At 44.7% G+C, this 17,591-nt stretch overlaps 1 protein-coding gene across 1 annotated transcript in view; it reads left to right on the forward strand.

Annotated features, from left to right (window-relative positions):
* The window catches only part of LOC106602199 (zeta-sarcoglycan), a 298,764-nt gene that overhangs the window by 252,839 nt on the left and 28,334 nt on the right, over positions 1-17,591 (forward strand). Inside the window, exon 6 of the mRNA XM_045716437.1 lies at positions 3,710-3,782. Within this exon, the coding sequence (XP_045572393.1) occupies positions 3,710-3,782 (73 nt within the window). The remainder of the gene's footprint in view (positions 1-3,709; positions 3,783-17,591) is intronic.

The following is a 17,591-nucleotide window of genomic DNA, read 5'->3' on the forward strand; positions in this document are numbered from 1 at the left end:
CGGTAAACGAGGCGGCGGGGAGGTCAAGTGGAAGCAGTCGGGGGTCGTGGGCGAACAGACACCCCTCCTCCATCCTCTTCCTTTTTACCTTCTGTAATTGGAAAGATCTGTCCATTACAAAGCCAGGAAAGAAAGAAAGGGGGGGAATGAGAGTGAGAGATGGGGGGAGGGAGGGAGGTGAAGTGGCGGAGTTCTGCAAGGTGATGGATGTTGTCTTTCGTCGCTCACGTCCGGAGAATGAAAGCATGGAGGAAGGAAGGCGGGTTGGAGGAAGGTGGGAGGGATGGAGGGAAGATGGACAGAGGAGGCCAGTGAACAGGAGGTAATAGGGGTTAGGCATGAGCAGACGAAAGACACTCGACGTGGGGGAAGGCTGCGGATGGAAATGGTCAGAATCTCGACTCGACTAGCACTGCCTGCTCCATGCTAGAACATCTCTCCATTCTATCTCTGTTTAGTGTGGGGAGATATGATGTCATTGCCATGTCTTCTAACATGGGCTACTTAGACTGATGTTATTTTTGGATACATGTTTCTGTTCTATTTTTTATTATTATCTGCATTGTTGGGAAAGAGCTCAAGTTAAGAATTTCACTGTACTGTTTTACACCTGTTGTATCCTGAGCACATGGCGAAGATAGTTTGAAATCTGAAACTTCTAACATACATTGAGTGGACAAAACATTAAGAACATCGTTGATGTCACTTGTTAAATCCACTTCAATCAGTGTAGATGAAGGGGAGGAGACAGGCTAAAGAAGGAATTTTTTAGCATTGAGACAATTGAGACATGGATTGTGTGTGTGCGAAATTCAGAGGGTGAATGGGCAAGACAAAATATTTAAGTGCCTTTGAACGGGTTAGTGTAGTAGGAGAACTGCAACGCTGCTGGGTTTCTTTATCCTCAACTGTTTCCTGTGTGTATCAAAAATGGTCCACCACCTAAAGGACATCCAGCCAACTTGACACAACGGTGTGAAGCATTGGAGTCCATGTGGAACGCTTTCGACACCTTGTAGAGTCCATAACCCCAAGAATTGAGGCTGTTCTGAGGGCTTTAAGGCAACTCAATATTTCAGAAGGTGTTCATAATGTTTTGTCTACTCAGTGCTTATACGTGTGTGCCTTTCGAAATGGCCAATTCTCACATCACACATTTGAGACGTGGTGTCAGTATCACACACATGAATATTGTAATATCACAGGACTTCTCATCATCAGTGTCATTTTACACAGGACTAGCTAATCAGGACCTTAGCTGGCTTGAATTACATTATATACAGTACCAGTCAAAAGTTTAGACACACCTACTCATTCAACAGTTTTCCTTTATTTTTTACATTGTAGAATAATAGTGAAGACATCAAAACTATGAACTAACACATATGGAATCATGTAGTAACCCAAAAAGTGTTAAACAAATCAAAATATATTTTATATTCTTCAAAGTAGCCACCCTTTGTCTTGATGACAGCTTTGGACACTCTTGGCATTCTCTCAACCAGCTTCACCTGGAATGCTTTTCCAACAGTCTTGAAGGAGTCACCACATATGCTGAGCACTTGTTGGCTGCTTTTCCTTCACACTGCGGTCCAACTCATCCCAAACCATCTCAATTTGGTTGAGGTCAGGTGATTGTGGAGGCCAGGTCACCTGATATAGCACTCCATTCACTCTCCTTCTTGGTAAAATAGCCGTTACACAGCCTGGAGGTGTGTTGGGTCATTGTCCTGTTGAAAAACAAATGATAATCCCACTAAGCGCAAACCAGATGGTGTGGCGTATCGCTGCAGAATGCTGTGGCAGCCATGCTGTGTGCCTTGAATTCTAAATAAATCACAGACAGTGTCACCAGTAAAGCACCTCCACACTATCACACCTCCTCCTCCATGCTTCACGGTGGGAACCACACATGCAGAGGTCATCCGTTCATCTACTCTGCGTCACAAAGACACGGCGGTGGGAATCAAAAATCTCAAATTTGGACTCATCAGACCAAAAGACAGATTTCCACCGGTCTAATGTCCATTGATCGTGCCCAAGCAAGTCTCTTCTTATTATTGGTGTCCTTTAGTAGTGGTTTCTTTGCAGCAATTCAACCATGAAGGCCTGATTCACGTAGTCTCCACTGAACAGTTGATGTTGAGATGTCTGTTACTTGTACTCTGTGAAGCATTTATTTGGGTAGTTAACTCTAATGAACGTATCCTCTGCAGCAGAGGTAACTCTGGGTCTTCCTTTCCTGTGGTGGTCCTCATGACAGCCAGTTACATCATAGCGCTTGATGGGTTTTGCGACTGCACTTGAAGAAACTTTTAAAGTTCTTGAAATGTTACGCATTGACTGACCTTCATGTCTTAAAGTAATGATGGATTGTCATTTTTCTTTGCTTATTTGAGCTGTTCTTGCCATAATATGGACTTGGTCTTTTACCAAATAGGGCTATCTTCTGTATACTCTTTTTAAGGCCAGCATCCCAGAGTCACCTCTTCGCTGTTGATGTTGAGACTGGTGTTTTGCGGGTACTATTTAATGAAGCTGCCAGTTGAGGACTTGTGAGGCATCTGTTTCTCAAACTAGACACTCTAATGTACTTGTTCTCTTGCTCAGTTGTGCACCAGGGCCTCCCACTCCTCTTTCTATTCTGGTTAGAGACAGTTTGCACTGTTCTGTGAAGGCAGTTGTACACAGAGTAGTTTCAGATCTTCAGTTTCTTGGCAATTTCTTACATGGAATACCCTTCATTTCTCAGAACAAGAATAGACTGACGAGTTTCAGGAGAAAGTTCTTTGTTTCTGGCCATTTTGAGCCTGTAATCGAACCCACAAATGCTGATGCTCCAGATACTTATCTAGTCTAAAGACGGACAGTTTTATTGCTTCTTTAATTAGAACAACAGTTTTCTGCTGTGCTAACATAATTGCAAAAGGGTTTTCTAATGATCAATTAGCCTTTTAAAATTCTAAACTTGGATTAGCTAACACAACGTGCCATTGGAACACAGGAGTGATGGTTGCTGATAATGGGCCTCTGTACGCCTATGTAGATATTCCATTAAAAATCTGCCGTTTCCAGCTACAATAGTCATTTACAACATTAGCAATGTCTACGCTGTGTTTCTGATCAGTTTGATGTTATTTTAATGGACAGAAATGTGCTTTTCTTTAAAAAACAAGGACATTTCTAAGTGACCCCAAACTTGTGAACAGTAGTGTGTGTATATATGTGTATGTGTGCGTGTGTGTGTATATATATATATATATATATATATATATATATATATATATATATATATATTGTCCTTCTATTGTGCTACTATTGTCTTTCTATTGTACTTGTACTATCCTTATATTGTACTACTATTGTACTACTATTGTCCTTATATTGTACTACTATTGTCCTATTGTCCTTCTATTGTACTACTATTGTCCTTCTATGGCTTCTATTGTACTACTGCTGTCCTTCTATTGTACTACTATTGTCATTCTATGGCTTCTATTGGCCTACTATTGTCCTTCTATGGCTTCTATTGTATTACTGTTGTCCTTCTATTGTACTACTATTGTCCTATTGTCTTTCTATTTTGCTACTATTGTCCGTCTATTGTACTACTATTGTCCTATTGTCTTTCTATTGTACTACTATTGTCCTATTCTCTTTCTATTGTCCTCATATTGTCCTTCTGTTGTCTTTCTATTGTCTTTCTCAGGGAACGAAGGCGTCGTCTTCGGACATTCAGTGGAGACATCCCACATCAGAGCAGAACCTTTCCAGGATCTCAAGTAAGCATTCTGGGATCACACACATACAAATGGACACACACGAAGATGGATGGACAGACACACACACACACACACACACACACACACACACACACACACACACACACACACACACACACACACACACACACACGGCTGGACACACACACACTGACTCACACATCCGCTACAAGACCATGGTGCTTGCCTACGGAGCTGTGAGGGGAACGGCACCTCCGTACCTTCAGGCTCTGATCAGTCCCTACACCCAAACGAGGGCACTGCGCTCATCCACCTCTGGCCTGCTCGCCTCCCTACCTCTGAGGAAGCACAGTTCCCGCTCAGCCCAGTCAAAACTGTTCGCTGCTCTGGCACCCCTATGGTGGAACAAGCTCCCTCACGACGCCAGGACAGCAGAGTCAATCACCACCTTCCGGAGACACCTGAAACCCCACCTCTTTAAGGAATACCTGGGATAGGATAAAGTAATCCTTCTAAACCCCCCCCCTAAAAGATTTAGATGCACTATTCTAAAGTGGTTGTTCCACTGGATATCATAAGGTGAATGCACCAATTTGTAAGTCGCTCTGCATAAGAGCGTCTGCTAAATGACTTAAATGTAAAATGTAAAAATTAAAAGAAAGGGAGAGTGAGTGGGAGAGTGTGTGTGTGTGTGTGTGTGTGTGTCCATACCTGTTTATTCCAGTAGTGTGTTGAGAGCCCTTGACTTCACTTCATAAAACCCATCTGCCTTGGCGGCGAGGTCATCCTGATGTGAGCGTACAGTAGAGACTGTAGTGCAGTGCAGTTATACAGCTCTTTAAGAGGACAGTCCTGGCCAGGCTGCTCCTCCATACACTCTCCAGTCATCTACATTAAACCCAGGTAAGGATCAGATGAGATGCTTTATACAGGCTCAGCTAGTGACCGAGGACACACTGCATCGACCCTCTCAGTCAATGGCTGATGGATAGAATGAACCAGGGTCTGTCTTCATAAAGCGTCTCAGCCACAGGAGGTTGGTGGCACCTTAATTGGGGAGGACGGGCTCGTGGTAATGACCGGAGCAGAATAAGTGAAATGGTATCAAACACATCAAACAGATAGTTTGATGCCATTCCATTCGCTCCGTTCCACCCATTATTATGAGCCCTCCTCCCCTCAGCAGCCTCCTCTGGTCTCAGAGTAGAGTTGCTAGGATCAGTTTTGTCTTTCAGATCGTCATGAATAACATTACATGGAGAAGAGGGACCTGATCCTAGATCAGCACTAGAATCAGCAATCCCCATTTCCATGTAATCGCTACGATCTAATAGGATCCAGGATCAGATTTCTCATTTGATATCTATTTTGTTATTGTATAGAAGGCAGAACGGATCCTTGAGATAGTGACAAGTGTAAAGGCATATACAGTGTTTCCCCTACAGTTGTACAGGTGGGCTTGCCTAAAAAGAGTTTGGTTTCTATTGTTTTCAACTGACAATGTTGATGCCAGAGGGCCTGGATGTTGCCTTGGGGGTGTCTCGCCTCACGCCGCCGTCTGGGTACAGACTTCAATAGCAAGTGAACATGTCATTCTCCTCTTAATTCAATACAGCTGTGTACTCTTATTGGGAATCCATTCAACACAGTTTGATGGCAGAGGTATTTGATCGCTGGTCTCTCAGCCAATCAAATCTCACCGATTTTATATACCTCTCGCCTCATTGGCCCGACAGCCGCATTGACTGCCGGCCATAACGCTTACATCCTCTTGAACAGTCAAGCAGCTCCGTATCAGTGTCTGTATTGTACGTCATAGCAATAATCCTTTAAAACGATAGCCTAAGGGCCCTGCGGGCTAGCTAGCGTAGCGGTAAGTACATGTGTGGATTGGCAGAGAGACTGACAGACAGGCAGACAGGCTAGCGTAGCGTAGCGTATAGCATACAGTGCAGTATGTAAATGTGTGGATTAACAGAGAGACTGACAGACAGGCTAGCGTAGCGCTAGCATACAGCGCAGTATATAAATGTGTGGATTAGCGGAGAGAGAGAGACAGACGGGTATGATGGAGAGCTAATGGGCAGCTTCCAGTCACCTATGAACTGCTTTTATGCAAATGTGGCAGGCTCATTTGTATATTGTCAGTGCAGATTAATTTCTGGGTAGAGAAAGGGACTGATGGGCATGGATTGGACTGGAGGAGTGGAGGGAAGGAGGGACTGATGTAGGGAGAGGGAGAGAGAGGGGAGGAAAGAGAAGAGAAGGGGGGAGAGAGAGGGAGGGGGAAAGAGAGGGAGTGATAAAAATAGTGGGGGAGGGAGGGGGGAGAGGGAGGGAGGGGTGTGTTTTATGTATCATATTGTTACACCTTCTCTTTGTCCATCCCAAATGGCACCCTATTCCCTACATAGTGCACTACTTGCTATAGGGAATAGGATGCCTTTTGGGCCTCTTCCTCTGTCTGTAATATAGGTGTTGGTTGGGAAGTCTCTTTTGAATTTCTCCTGATTTCTCTCCGTCTAAAACCACAATACACCAGGTAGTTGCCACACACACACACATGCACGCACACACACACGCGCACACACACACACATGCGCACACACACAAAATGCATGACACATATGAATCATTTCAGAGTGGCACTCTCATCTCATCCCTTACCTCTGAGTGAACTGAAATGCGACACATATTTGACTGACCGGCCGTGGCCTTTCTCTCCGCTCCGCGTCGGGGGTTAATTCGGTATCACTCCCTCGTCTCTCACTCATTAATTGTTCGGCAGAATGGAAACATAGAAATGAATCAAGTTCATATCCCTACCTTTTTTATAGTTGTTTAATATAAGTGTGTTCATTAGGACTTGTACTTAACAGACGATCGAGGTGAATCACTGCTAATTAGCTGGACCAGGGCTTCTTTCTCTATTTTTGGATTTGGTATCACTTTTTTACTTTTCTTTTTTTGATCAAATCCGCTTTTTGGCCGAGGTCGTTTGTCCCTCCCCCTTCTTTCTTTCTCTATAAAAGTCCCCTGATTTTGCAGTTAAAGTAAATGAAAGATGTAATGACTTGATGGAGTCTATTTGAGGCTAATGATGTATGTTATGGTGTAACCCTCTGAAGTACAAATGAACATAGAATACATCCCAAATGGCACCCTACTCTCTATTAATTGCACTACTTTTGACCAGAGTCCTATGGGCTCTAGAGTCCTAGTAATGCACTAATGGGAATAGTGTGTCATTTGGGATGCAGCCAAGCCTACGCAGCAGGATAGACACGCCAATAGTTATAGAGAGTCTTTTAGAAGTTTGGACACAATTTGCTAGACGGGGACCCCAGGAAAACTGGGATAAAGTCCTCTCCTTTCGATTAACCCCAGACCCTGTTCCTAGAATGCCCTGTTGAAACTTTTGCATATTGGTCCCACCTAACCCCAAATTCTTTCTCCTACATCACATATTAACTACTAAAAATTAGTGTAAATGTGGTTTGTGTCTGTTGTCCTCTGTGGTTTGTAAAAATGGGAGAGAGAGAGAGAGAGACAGTAGAGAGAGAGAGAGAGAGAGACAGTAGAGAGAGAGAGAGAGAGAGAGAGACAGTAGAGAGAGAGAGGGTTAAAGGAGAGAGGGTTAAAGAAGAGAGACTGACAGTTAAAGAAGAGAGAGAGCGACAGTAGAGATACAGAAGGTAAAAGAAGAGAGCGAGAGAGACAGTAGAGATACAGAAGGTAAAAGAAGAGAGCGAGAGAGAGAGACAGTAGAGATACAGAAGGTAAAAGAAAAGCAAGAGAGAGAGACAGACAGAAGGTGAAAGAAGAGAGAGAGAAACAGTAGAGGGACAGATGGTAAAAGAAGAGAGAGAGACAGTAGAGAGACAGACGGTAAAAGAAGAGAGAGAGAGTTCGTAGAGAGACAGAAGGTAAAAGAAGAGAGAGACAGTAGACAGAAGGTTAAAGAAGAGAGCGAGAGAGAGAGAGACCGTAAAGAGACAAGATAAAAGAAGAGAGAGAGACAGTAGAGACAGAAGGTAAAAGAAAAGAGAGAGACAGACAGACAGACAGACAGGCAGACAGACAGACAGACAGACAGACAGAAGGTAAAAGAAGAGAGAGAGAGACCGTAGAGAGACAGATGGTAAAAGAAGAGAGAGAGAGAGAGAGAAAGTAGAGATACAGAAGGTAAAAGAAGAGAGAGAGAGACCGTAGAGAGACAGACGGTAAAAGAAGAGAGAGAGAGAGAGAGACCAAAGGTAAAAGAAGAGAGAGAGAGACCGTAGAGAGACAGACGGTAAAAGAAGAGAGAGAGAGAGACCAAAGGTAAAAGAGAGAGAAACAGTAGAGAGACAGAAGGTAAAAGAAGAGAGAGAGAAACAGTAGAGAGACAGAAGGTAAAAGAAGAGAGAGAGTAGAGAGACAGAAGGTAAAAGAAGAGAGAGAGAGAGACAGTAGAGAGACAGACGGTTAAAGAAGAGAGCGAGAGACCGTAAAGAGACAAGATAAAATAAGAGAGAGAGACAGTAGAGACAGAAGGTAAAAGAAAAGAGAGAGACAGACAGAAGGTAAAAGAAGAGAGAGAGAGACCGTAGAGAGACACAAGGTAAAAGAAGAGAGAGAGAGACAGTAGAGAGACACAAGGTAAAAGAAGAGAGAAGAGAGAGAGAGAGACAGTAGAGACAGAAGGTAAAAGAAGAGAGAGACAGTAGAGAGACGGAAGGTAAAAGAAGAGAGAGAGAGACAGTAGAGAGACAGAAGGTAAAAGAAGAGATAGAGAGAGAGAGAGAGAGACCGTAGAGACAGAAGGTAAAGGAAGAGAGAGACAGTAGAGAGACGGAAAGTAAAAGAAGAGAGAGACCTTAGAGAGACAGAAGGTAAAAGAAGAGAGAGAGAGACCGTAGAGAGACAGACGGTTAAAGAAGAAAGAGAGAGACCGTAGAGAGACAGAAGGTAAAAGAAGAGAGAGAGAGACAGTAGAGAGACGGAAGGTAAAAGAAGAGAGAGAGAGAGAGTAGAGAGACAGAAGGTAAAAGAAGAAAGAGAGAGACAGTAGAGAGACAGACGGTAAAAGAAGAGAGAGAGAGACAGTAGAGAGACAGACGGTAAAAGAAGAGAGAGAGAGAGACCGTAGAGACAGAAGGTAAAGGAAGAGAGAGACAGTAGAGAGACGGAAGGTAAAAGAAGAGAGAGAGAGAGACCGTAGAGAGACAGAAGGTAAAAGAAGAGAGAGAGACCGTAGAGAGACGGAAGGTAAAAGAAGAGAGAGAGAGAGAGTAGAGAGACGGAAGGTAAAAGAAAGAGAGAGAGAGAGAGTAGAGAGACAGAAGGTAAAAGAAGAAAGAGAGAGACCGTAGAGAGACGGAAGGTAAAAGAAGAGAGAGAGAGACCGTAGAGAGACAGACGGTTAAAGAAGCGAGAGAGAGAGTAGGGAGACAGGAGTTTGATCAAAGAGAACAAAATCTCAAACAAGAGTCAGAAGACAGAGAGTGCGTGTCATCAGCAATCAGCTAATTCCACTAGCTAACACTGGCTCCATAATCAGATGAGCATTGATCAAGCTGTTGGAAGTCGACACGGCCCAAATGACACCCTTTTCCCTACATAGTGCACTACTTTTGACCGGAGCTCTATGGGCCCTGTTTAAAAGTTGTGCACTATATAAGGAATAAGGTCCATTTGGGATGAAGCCAAAGAGTTCACAGAGGTCCAGACTCAATTAAAGCCTCATCCAAAGAACTACAGAGGAACAGGTCCAGTCGATATCCTCCTCTTCCCTCTCTGTACCCCCTTACAGCTCTACCTCCCTACCCCCGGTCAAAGGGGAACCCCTTTGAGACTTCAACCCCACTCAGAGTCAAGGGCTTTGGGAGAGATCTCCCCCACATATCCCCCTTCCCTCCAAAGCCACAGTGCAGTACAGTGATGCTCCTGAAGCAAAGTTAAGTTGGCTCTTTGGGAAAGTTTCTGTGAAGTGTACATGGCTCTTTGGGAAAGTTTCTCTGAAGTGTACTTGGCTCTTTGGGAAAGTTTCTCTGAAGTGAACTTGGCTCTTTGGGAAAGTTTATCTGAAGTGAACTTGGCTCTTTGGGAAAGTTTCTCTGAAGTGAACTTGGCTCTTTGGGAAAGTTTATCTGAAGTGAACTTGGCTCTTTGGGAAAGTTTCTCTAAAGTCTACATGGCTCTTTGGGAAAGTTTCTCTAAAGTGTACATGGCTCTTTGGGAAAGTTTCTTTAAAGTGCACATGGCTCTTTGGGAAAGTTTCTCTGAAGTGAACTTGGCTCTTTAGGAAAGTTTCTCTGAAGTGAACTTGTTTTTTGGGGAAAGTATCTCTGAAGTGAACTTGGCTCTTTCGGAAAGTTTTTCGTAAATTTGACTGAAAGTATGGAAAAGTTTCATTGAGGTTTGGCTCAAAACGGAAGTTGGTTCTGTGAGAAGCTTGATGATTCGCTTCACTTTTGTGGCCCACTTTAATAATAATGTCGATCGCATCAGGTGGGTTGGAAGTTAATGAAAATCCTTGGCTAAGGTCAACGCAGCCGGCGCTGTATTTCTTTAGTATGTGGGCTATGTACAGGAACAACCATCTGGGTCTTTTATGACCAAAACCAAAGCGCCTTTTATTCATTATCAGGCAGATTTACCGGGACATTGAGCAACAAGGACGTTCTCCACCATCCTCTTCCATCAACCATTAATTAGTTACACTGAAAGAGGCATTACAGGCATAGGAAAAGGCCTGAACAGAGTTGGGATATGGAAATAATTTGGTGTGTGTGTGTGTGTGTGTGTGTGTGTGTGTGTGTGTGTGTGTGTGTGTGTGTGTGTGTGTGTGTGTGTGTGTGTGTGTGTGTGTGTGTGTGTGTGTGTGTGTGTGTGTGTGTGCGTGTATGAGTGTACCAGCCTCTGTATATAGCCGTGTGTCTGTCAGTCATTGTGAACCCACCCAGAGGTTACGCTGCTCTGTGGCCTGGTTGCTGACATGTTAGTTTTGCAGCAGGCTGGACACCCAGGTCTCTTATAGCAGATGGAGAGCCGTGTGCGAGACTCTCGCTCATCTCAGAATGGCTCGGTTGGATCAGCAAACAGCCCAGACAATAGACTAAGAATGCATTCCGTCAACACTACACACAGTTTTACATTCCTACTCCCTAGTAGGTAAAGTAATTGTCCACTGAAAATCTCACTTTGAAAAGTCAATATTCTGTTATACACAAATAATGTTGTTGACTTGTCATAGTTGCTCTCGCTGTAACCTGTGCATTGCTGATATTTACATATTGATATGAGGAGCACAGCACCGCGACAGGAGTTCTGCCGGTTGGATTTCTTCACTTTGACAACCGCTTGGGCCAAACCCGACGAGCTTGACAATTCTGCGTTATTAGTTGTGCATCAACTGCCTTCCTTCTGACCGGTTGGCCTTACTTACTCCCCACAATGCAACACACTTGTGGGGTTTAGAGTTCCCTTTTCACTCCTCTTATCTAGCTTTAACCCAGTCTTAGTTGAACGAGCGGTGGTTCGGCGTAATCAGCGGAATTCCCTGCTAACGGGCCCTTTGGTACGCTCCATATTGTGGATGGTACAGTTGTACTTCAATGGTTCCCATGACCCAGCATGTACTCCTTGGAGCTACCCGCGTTTGAGACGGTGTACGGTGGCCAGGAGCAAAAACTCCCTATTAGTCGGGCCCAATGGAGAAACCATGGGAGGACCAGACTGTTCGGAGTGGCCCTTCCTCTGAGGCTGTGCTGAGTCAAGATTAGAAGATTTCACCAGTGGAACCCAACCCACCTTTTTTCGGTTGTCAGGAAGTTCATCCTGTATGACTTAGCTCAAGTCGGGACCTGCTTCCCTTTAGTATCTTATTCTCCTTCGCTTTCCCTCCCAGTGCCGACTGCTTGCCCGATGCCGCACTCTAGGCCAAAGGCCTTCAGTATATCCAGTGAGTACAGTATCACCCGTGTACTGATCAAGGTCACAAGTCTCGTGCACCGCGACCTCATAGGCCCAGTGTCCTCAGCAGATCGAAGTTTGAGGTAGGCCATTTTCCGCGGGCTCCCATCGGAAAACCATAGACCAGGACTCTGCTGAGCCAGAACTGCTCAGCAATGAGTGGGGCAATTGGTAAGTACTTATCCACCTTTTCCTCTCTACCCCTCTCCAGGGTATCCTCATTCCTCTCATATCTCACCATGACATCCGCAACCACTCCCAGCTTACCTCTCACGAACAGCAAGTCGGGGATCCACAGACCCCCCTCCTTTGTTTTCACTCTCAGCTCTTTGCACCCCACTTTCACTGCTTCCTCGGCGAGTAGGTCACACATGAGATTGTGACTCCTCTACCTGGCATTGCCCTAGTATGTGTGATATTGTTTCCAACTTGTGGTCACCTTTTGCATACGGCTTCCACTTTGTTCCGCCCACGAGCCAATGTCTCCCTTGTAGGATATACGTTTGCCCTCAGTTTAAGCTCAGCTACATAGTGTAGCTGTTTAAATCGCACCGCTGCTGGATCTGTAAGCCAGCTGTAGCTGATCTTGTCTTGGTGGAACTTGCCAGATCCTTTTCCTTGGATTGGCAGCGCCGCCCAATCCTCAAATCCTTTCGACCTCCAGTTAGAGGGATACTTGCACAGCTGCTTGTGCTTTTTTGGCTCCACCTCTGCTCCCTTTGTGCTTGAGCCATCTTCCCCGACTGGCATCATAGCATCTAGGCTTTCTCCCAGTTTCGGAGTTTGCTCCGGGACTCCCCCTGCCCGTATCCACAGTTTTGAAAATTCCTCCTTTGGCATTGTATATTCCGTTACCGCTCTTGTCAGTGTGTCTGATGACACTGACAGGTTAAATAACCTTCGCGCCTGGATTGCTGGTATCATTTTTGCCAACTTCACAATGCCTAAGCCGCCGTCTTTGTTCCTAGCATTGAGCAAGTCGTCACAGGTTGATGGAGGTAGGTGCAGCCACTTTTTCACTGTTGTTTTAACTATCCCATCTAGGATAGTTACTTCGACTGTCCCGATGTCCCCGTGGTTTACCGTATATATCACTTGGGGGACTGTGTCACGCTCTGACCTAGGAGAGCTGTGTTTTCTCTGTTTAGCTAGGCCAGGGTGTGATAGGTGGGTGGGCATTCTATGTTTTGTTTTCTATGTTTTGGCCGGGTATGGTTTCCAATCAGAGGCAGGTGTCTATCGTTGTCTCTGATTGGAAGCCATACTTAGGCAGCCTGTTACTCCTTTGTTTTTTGTGTGTAGTTGTTTTCTGTTTTGTCAGTGTACCTTACGGAACTGTTGTCAGTCGTTTGATTGTTTTGGTTCGAGTGTCCTCATTAAAAGTTTAAATATGAGCACTATACACGCTGCGCTTTGGTCTACTCATTTCGACGTCTGTGACAGACTGCATATGCATTTAGTATGCTTACTTTTTGGCTGGGTTGTAGTGGCGCTTAATTGATACTGATGACCCACTCTAGGATTTGTCCTCTCAAATCTGGCTTTGAAATCCCCAGCCAGGAGTTCACTTTCATGCCCAGATATTTTTCTGATTTATCTGGGTCAATCAGGTGTAGCTTTTCCCCTTCGATTGTCCATGCCTGACAGTTATTGACGGTGAATGTTACGCCCCGTGTCTCACCATGAACCCATGGCACTTTTTTGGCTGCACACGTAGGCCAGAAAGTTGACAGAAACTTTCCAATATTTTGATGTTATGTTGCATGCCCGCCCAAGAGCTGCTCATAAGCACCAAGTCATCAGCAAATGCTAGGGTTGTCACCTTCTCTCCCCCAAACCTGTAGCCCTCTCCCATGCTCTCGAGCTTGCGAGTCAGAGGGTCTACCGCAATGTTGAAGAGGAGGGGGGACATTGGGTCTCCCTGTTTCACTCCCACTTTCATTTCGATTGGCGGTGAGGTTCCTTCCTTCACCTTTATTCTCGTACACACCTCTTCGTCGGAGTCCTTGATTAGTCTGATTATATGGCTATCGAGTCCCCTCTCTTTCAGGACATGGATTAAGTGTTCATGGGCCACTGAGTCAAATGCCTTGGCAAAGTCTATGAATACCACTGCTAGATCCCTTCTCTCTTCCCTGCTCTGATGTAATTCTCCATTTAGGACCATCAGGTTCTCCGCACACCCAGGGGTGGCAATAAAACCCCTTTGCCTGGGGTTGATCGGACATGCCTTCATCCTATAGTTGTATTTGTGGCCAAAGCATACATTACAAGAAAAACTCCCACTTAAAAAACACTTTAAAAAAGCTCAGCTGGCCAATCAGCTGTTTACTTGTCATGGATATTTTTAATGACCTGTATACGTCCACACCATTCTGTTGTTTGGGTACGCCCACACAATTCAAACATAGAAAAGCAGATTTTTAACATACTTAACTTTTGGGAAGGAAAACTATTTAACTCATATTGTAATTAATTATAAGTCATATTTCATTGAAATCTGGAAACACTGGACAGTTACTTTAAGATTTTGATGTGGAGAGAGGAAACTGATCCCAGATCTGTATCTGCAGCCAACTTCCACCTAGCGCTAGCTCATCAGAGGGCCTTCTTACTGTACAAGAACCCCTCTTCTGGAAAGGGGAATTTATAGAGAGAGTGGGAGATTTCAGCTGAGTGAAGCAGACGGTCTGTGTTCTAAAATGGTCCGTTTGTATGTGTCCGGTCCACCCCAGATAAATGGGTTTACAGTACAGTGTGTAGCCAGCTGGGAGTTTCCGGGTCTCTTCAAGCATGTGTTGGAACAAGCTGCAGTTAATGGAGCGCAGTGTTTATCGTTCTTCATTTGATGTTTGGTTATACACTTCTTCAGGGGGCAATTGGAAATAAATTAGATTAAAACACAATGCATGTGTGTGTGTGTGTGTGTGTGTGTGTGTGTGTACATGTGTTTGTAGTTTATCTGTGTGTGTATCTGTGTATCAGTTTCTGTTTTCTTTCGTCTCAAACCGAAACACCCTCTGGTCATTTCTCCTAGTCTCACTCAAACTGAAACATTATTTTACGGGCTCCGAAAACCTGATATTATCAAACTATCTCACCGCCGAAACACGCCTTCTGTTCTCTACGCGGCCACAACAGCTGCCGACACCCTCCAGACGTAACCGCGGTGACGGACGTAGACGGTTTGGGGGCCCGCGGGGTCCCGGGCATATTGATGTCTGTCTGCCTTCCTGGTAACAAAAATCTAAATGATACTTATTGAGCCATCAGTAGCCTTCCAGGAGAGATGTAGTGACTGAGAGAAGCTCCGGCTTAGTCTAATCACCTGTCCTCTTCTTTTACTTCCAACCAAAACATCATTATCGTCTTCAGCCATTTTCTTTTTTTTAACACTCTGAAAACACTCACCAGCTGGGACTTTCAGGGGCTTTTGTTAGATTTACTGGCAACACCTGGATCTGCGAGTCGGATCTAAATGGATTGGCCACCTTCCAATTCTGATCTTTTTTCACTAATTGGTATCTTGACCAATCAGATCAGCTCCTTTGCCCATAATTGGGCCAAAAGGTCAGAATTGGGCTGCCTGTGTAAACGCAGTCATCGTCACCCTATAGTATATTGCTGTTCTGTAACATGAGCTTTTGTATAGAGAGAGTGAATCCTTACTAAAAAGGTAAAGCCAAACCAATGTTAAGTGGTGTTTCAGCCAAAACCGATATCACAGGCCTCAAATCAAATCCCATTTTATTGGTCACATACACATGGTTAGCAGATGTTAATGTGAGTGTAATGAAATGTGTCTACTTCTAGTTCTGACAGTGCAGTAATATCTAACAAGTAATCTAACAATTCCAAAACAACTACCTAACACACACACATGTAAAGGGATGGAATAAGAATATGTGCATATAAATGTATGGATGAGCAGTATATACATATGAGATGAGTAATGTAATATATGTAAACATTATTAAAGTGCATTATTTAGAGTGACTAGTGATCCAGCCTAGTGGTAAGAGTGTTGGACTAGTAACCGCAAGGTTGCAAGATTGAATCCCTGAGCTGACAAGGTAAAAATCTGTCGTTCTGCCCCTGAACAAGGCACTTAACCGTCATTGAAAATAAGAATTTGTTCTTAACTGACTTGCCTAGTTAAATAAAGGTTAAAAAAATAAATAAATAAAGTGGCCGATGATTTGAGTCTGTATGTACACAGCAGCCTCTGTGTTAGTGATGGCTGTTTAACAGTCTGATGGCATTAAGATATACGTTTTTTTTTCAGTCTCTCGGTCCCAGTTTTGATGCACCTGTACTGACATCGCCTTCTGGATGATAGCGGGGTGAACAGGCAGTGGCTCGGGTGGTTGTTGTCCTTGATGATCTTTTTGGCCTTCCTGTGACATCGGGTGCTGTAGCTGTCCTGGAGGGGAGGTAGTTTGCCCCTGATGATACGTTGTGCAGACCGCACTACCCTCTGGAAAGCCTTGTGGTTGAGGGCGGTGCAGTTGCTGTACCAGGCGATGATACAGCCCGACAGGATGCTATCAATTGTGCATCTGTAAAAGTTTGTGAGGGTTTTAGATGAGAAGCCAAATTTCTTAAGCCTCCTGAGGTTGAAGAGGCCCTCCTTCACCACACTGTCTATGTGGGTGGACCATTTCTGTTTGTCAGTGATGTGTACGTCGAGGAACTTAAAACTTTCCACCTTCTCCACTACTGTCCCATCGATGTGGATAGGGGGCTGCTCCCTCTGCTGTTTCCGGAGGTTCACGATCATCTCCTTTGTTTTGTTGACGTTGAGTGAGAGGTTGTTTTCCTGACACCACACTCCAAGGGCCCTCACCTCCTCCCTGTAGGCCGTCTCGTTGTTGTTGGTAATCAAGCCTGCAAACATCTGCAAACTTGATGATTGAGTTGGAGGCTTGCATGGCCACACAGTCATGGGCGAACAGGGAGTACAGGAGGGGGCTGGGCACGCACCCTTGTGGGGCCCCAGTGTTGAGGATCAGCGAAGTGGGGATGTTGTTTCCTACCTTCACCACCTGGGGGCGGCCCATCAAAAAGACCCAGGACCTCAAGCTTAATGATGAGCTTGGAGGGTACTACGGTGTTGAATGCTGAGCTGTAGTCAATGAACAGCATTCTTACATAGGTATTCCTCTTGTCCAGATTGGATAGGGCAGTGTGCAGTAGTGTTCATGGTGTTAGTAACTTCGGGCCCTAGTTATTGACTCAAATCCTAGCTGGAGTTTCACAGGCATACACTGGCAAATCTCCAATTGCTAATCTCCAAATCTCAAATTATGAGCCGACTCCTAACTGAATGTCTGAGTTCTTCCTACCCTAGTTTTAATGCCATGCTATTGATAACTTTAGAAAGTGAAACAACCACTTCAGATAGGAGGGAATCCCAATCCAGCCTCACATAGCAGAATATCCACCCTAGAATATCCACCCTATAATATCCACCCTAGATTATCCTTACCCTAGAATATCCACCCTAGATTATCCACCCTAGAATATACACCCTAAAATATACACCCTAGATTATCCACCCTAGATTATCTTTACCCTAGAATATACACCCTAGATTATCCTTACCCTAGATTATCCACCCTAGATTATCCTTACCCTAAACCTACTGGCCCCAGTTATAATGCTTCACAGCTGTTTTAATACCTCCTGTTACCCCACCAACCACTTCAGCTGGAAGTGGATATATGAATCCGGCCTCACACAGCAGAATATCCACCCTATCCATCGTCTCCTATAGCGTATAGACTCACTCCAGAGGTGGGCTGTATGGGCCAGATTGACTGAGCACCCCAGAAGCCTGAACCATTGATTTCTTGTGAAGCCTGCACTGATTTAGCTAGCGGCCTTTCTGAC

Source organism: Salmo salar, chromosome ssa04, assembly GCF_905237065.1.
Source record: "Salmo salar chromosome ssa04, Ssal_v3.1, whole genome shotgun sequence".
Lineage (NCBI taxonomy): Eukaryota > Metazoa > Chordata > Actinopteri > Salmoniformes > Salmonidae > Salmo > Salmo salar.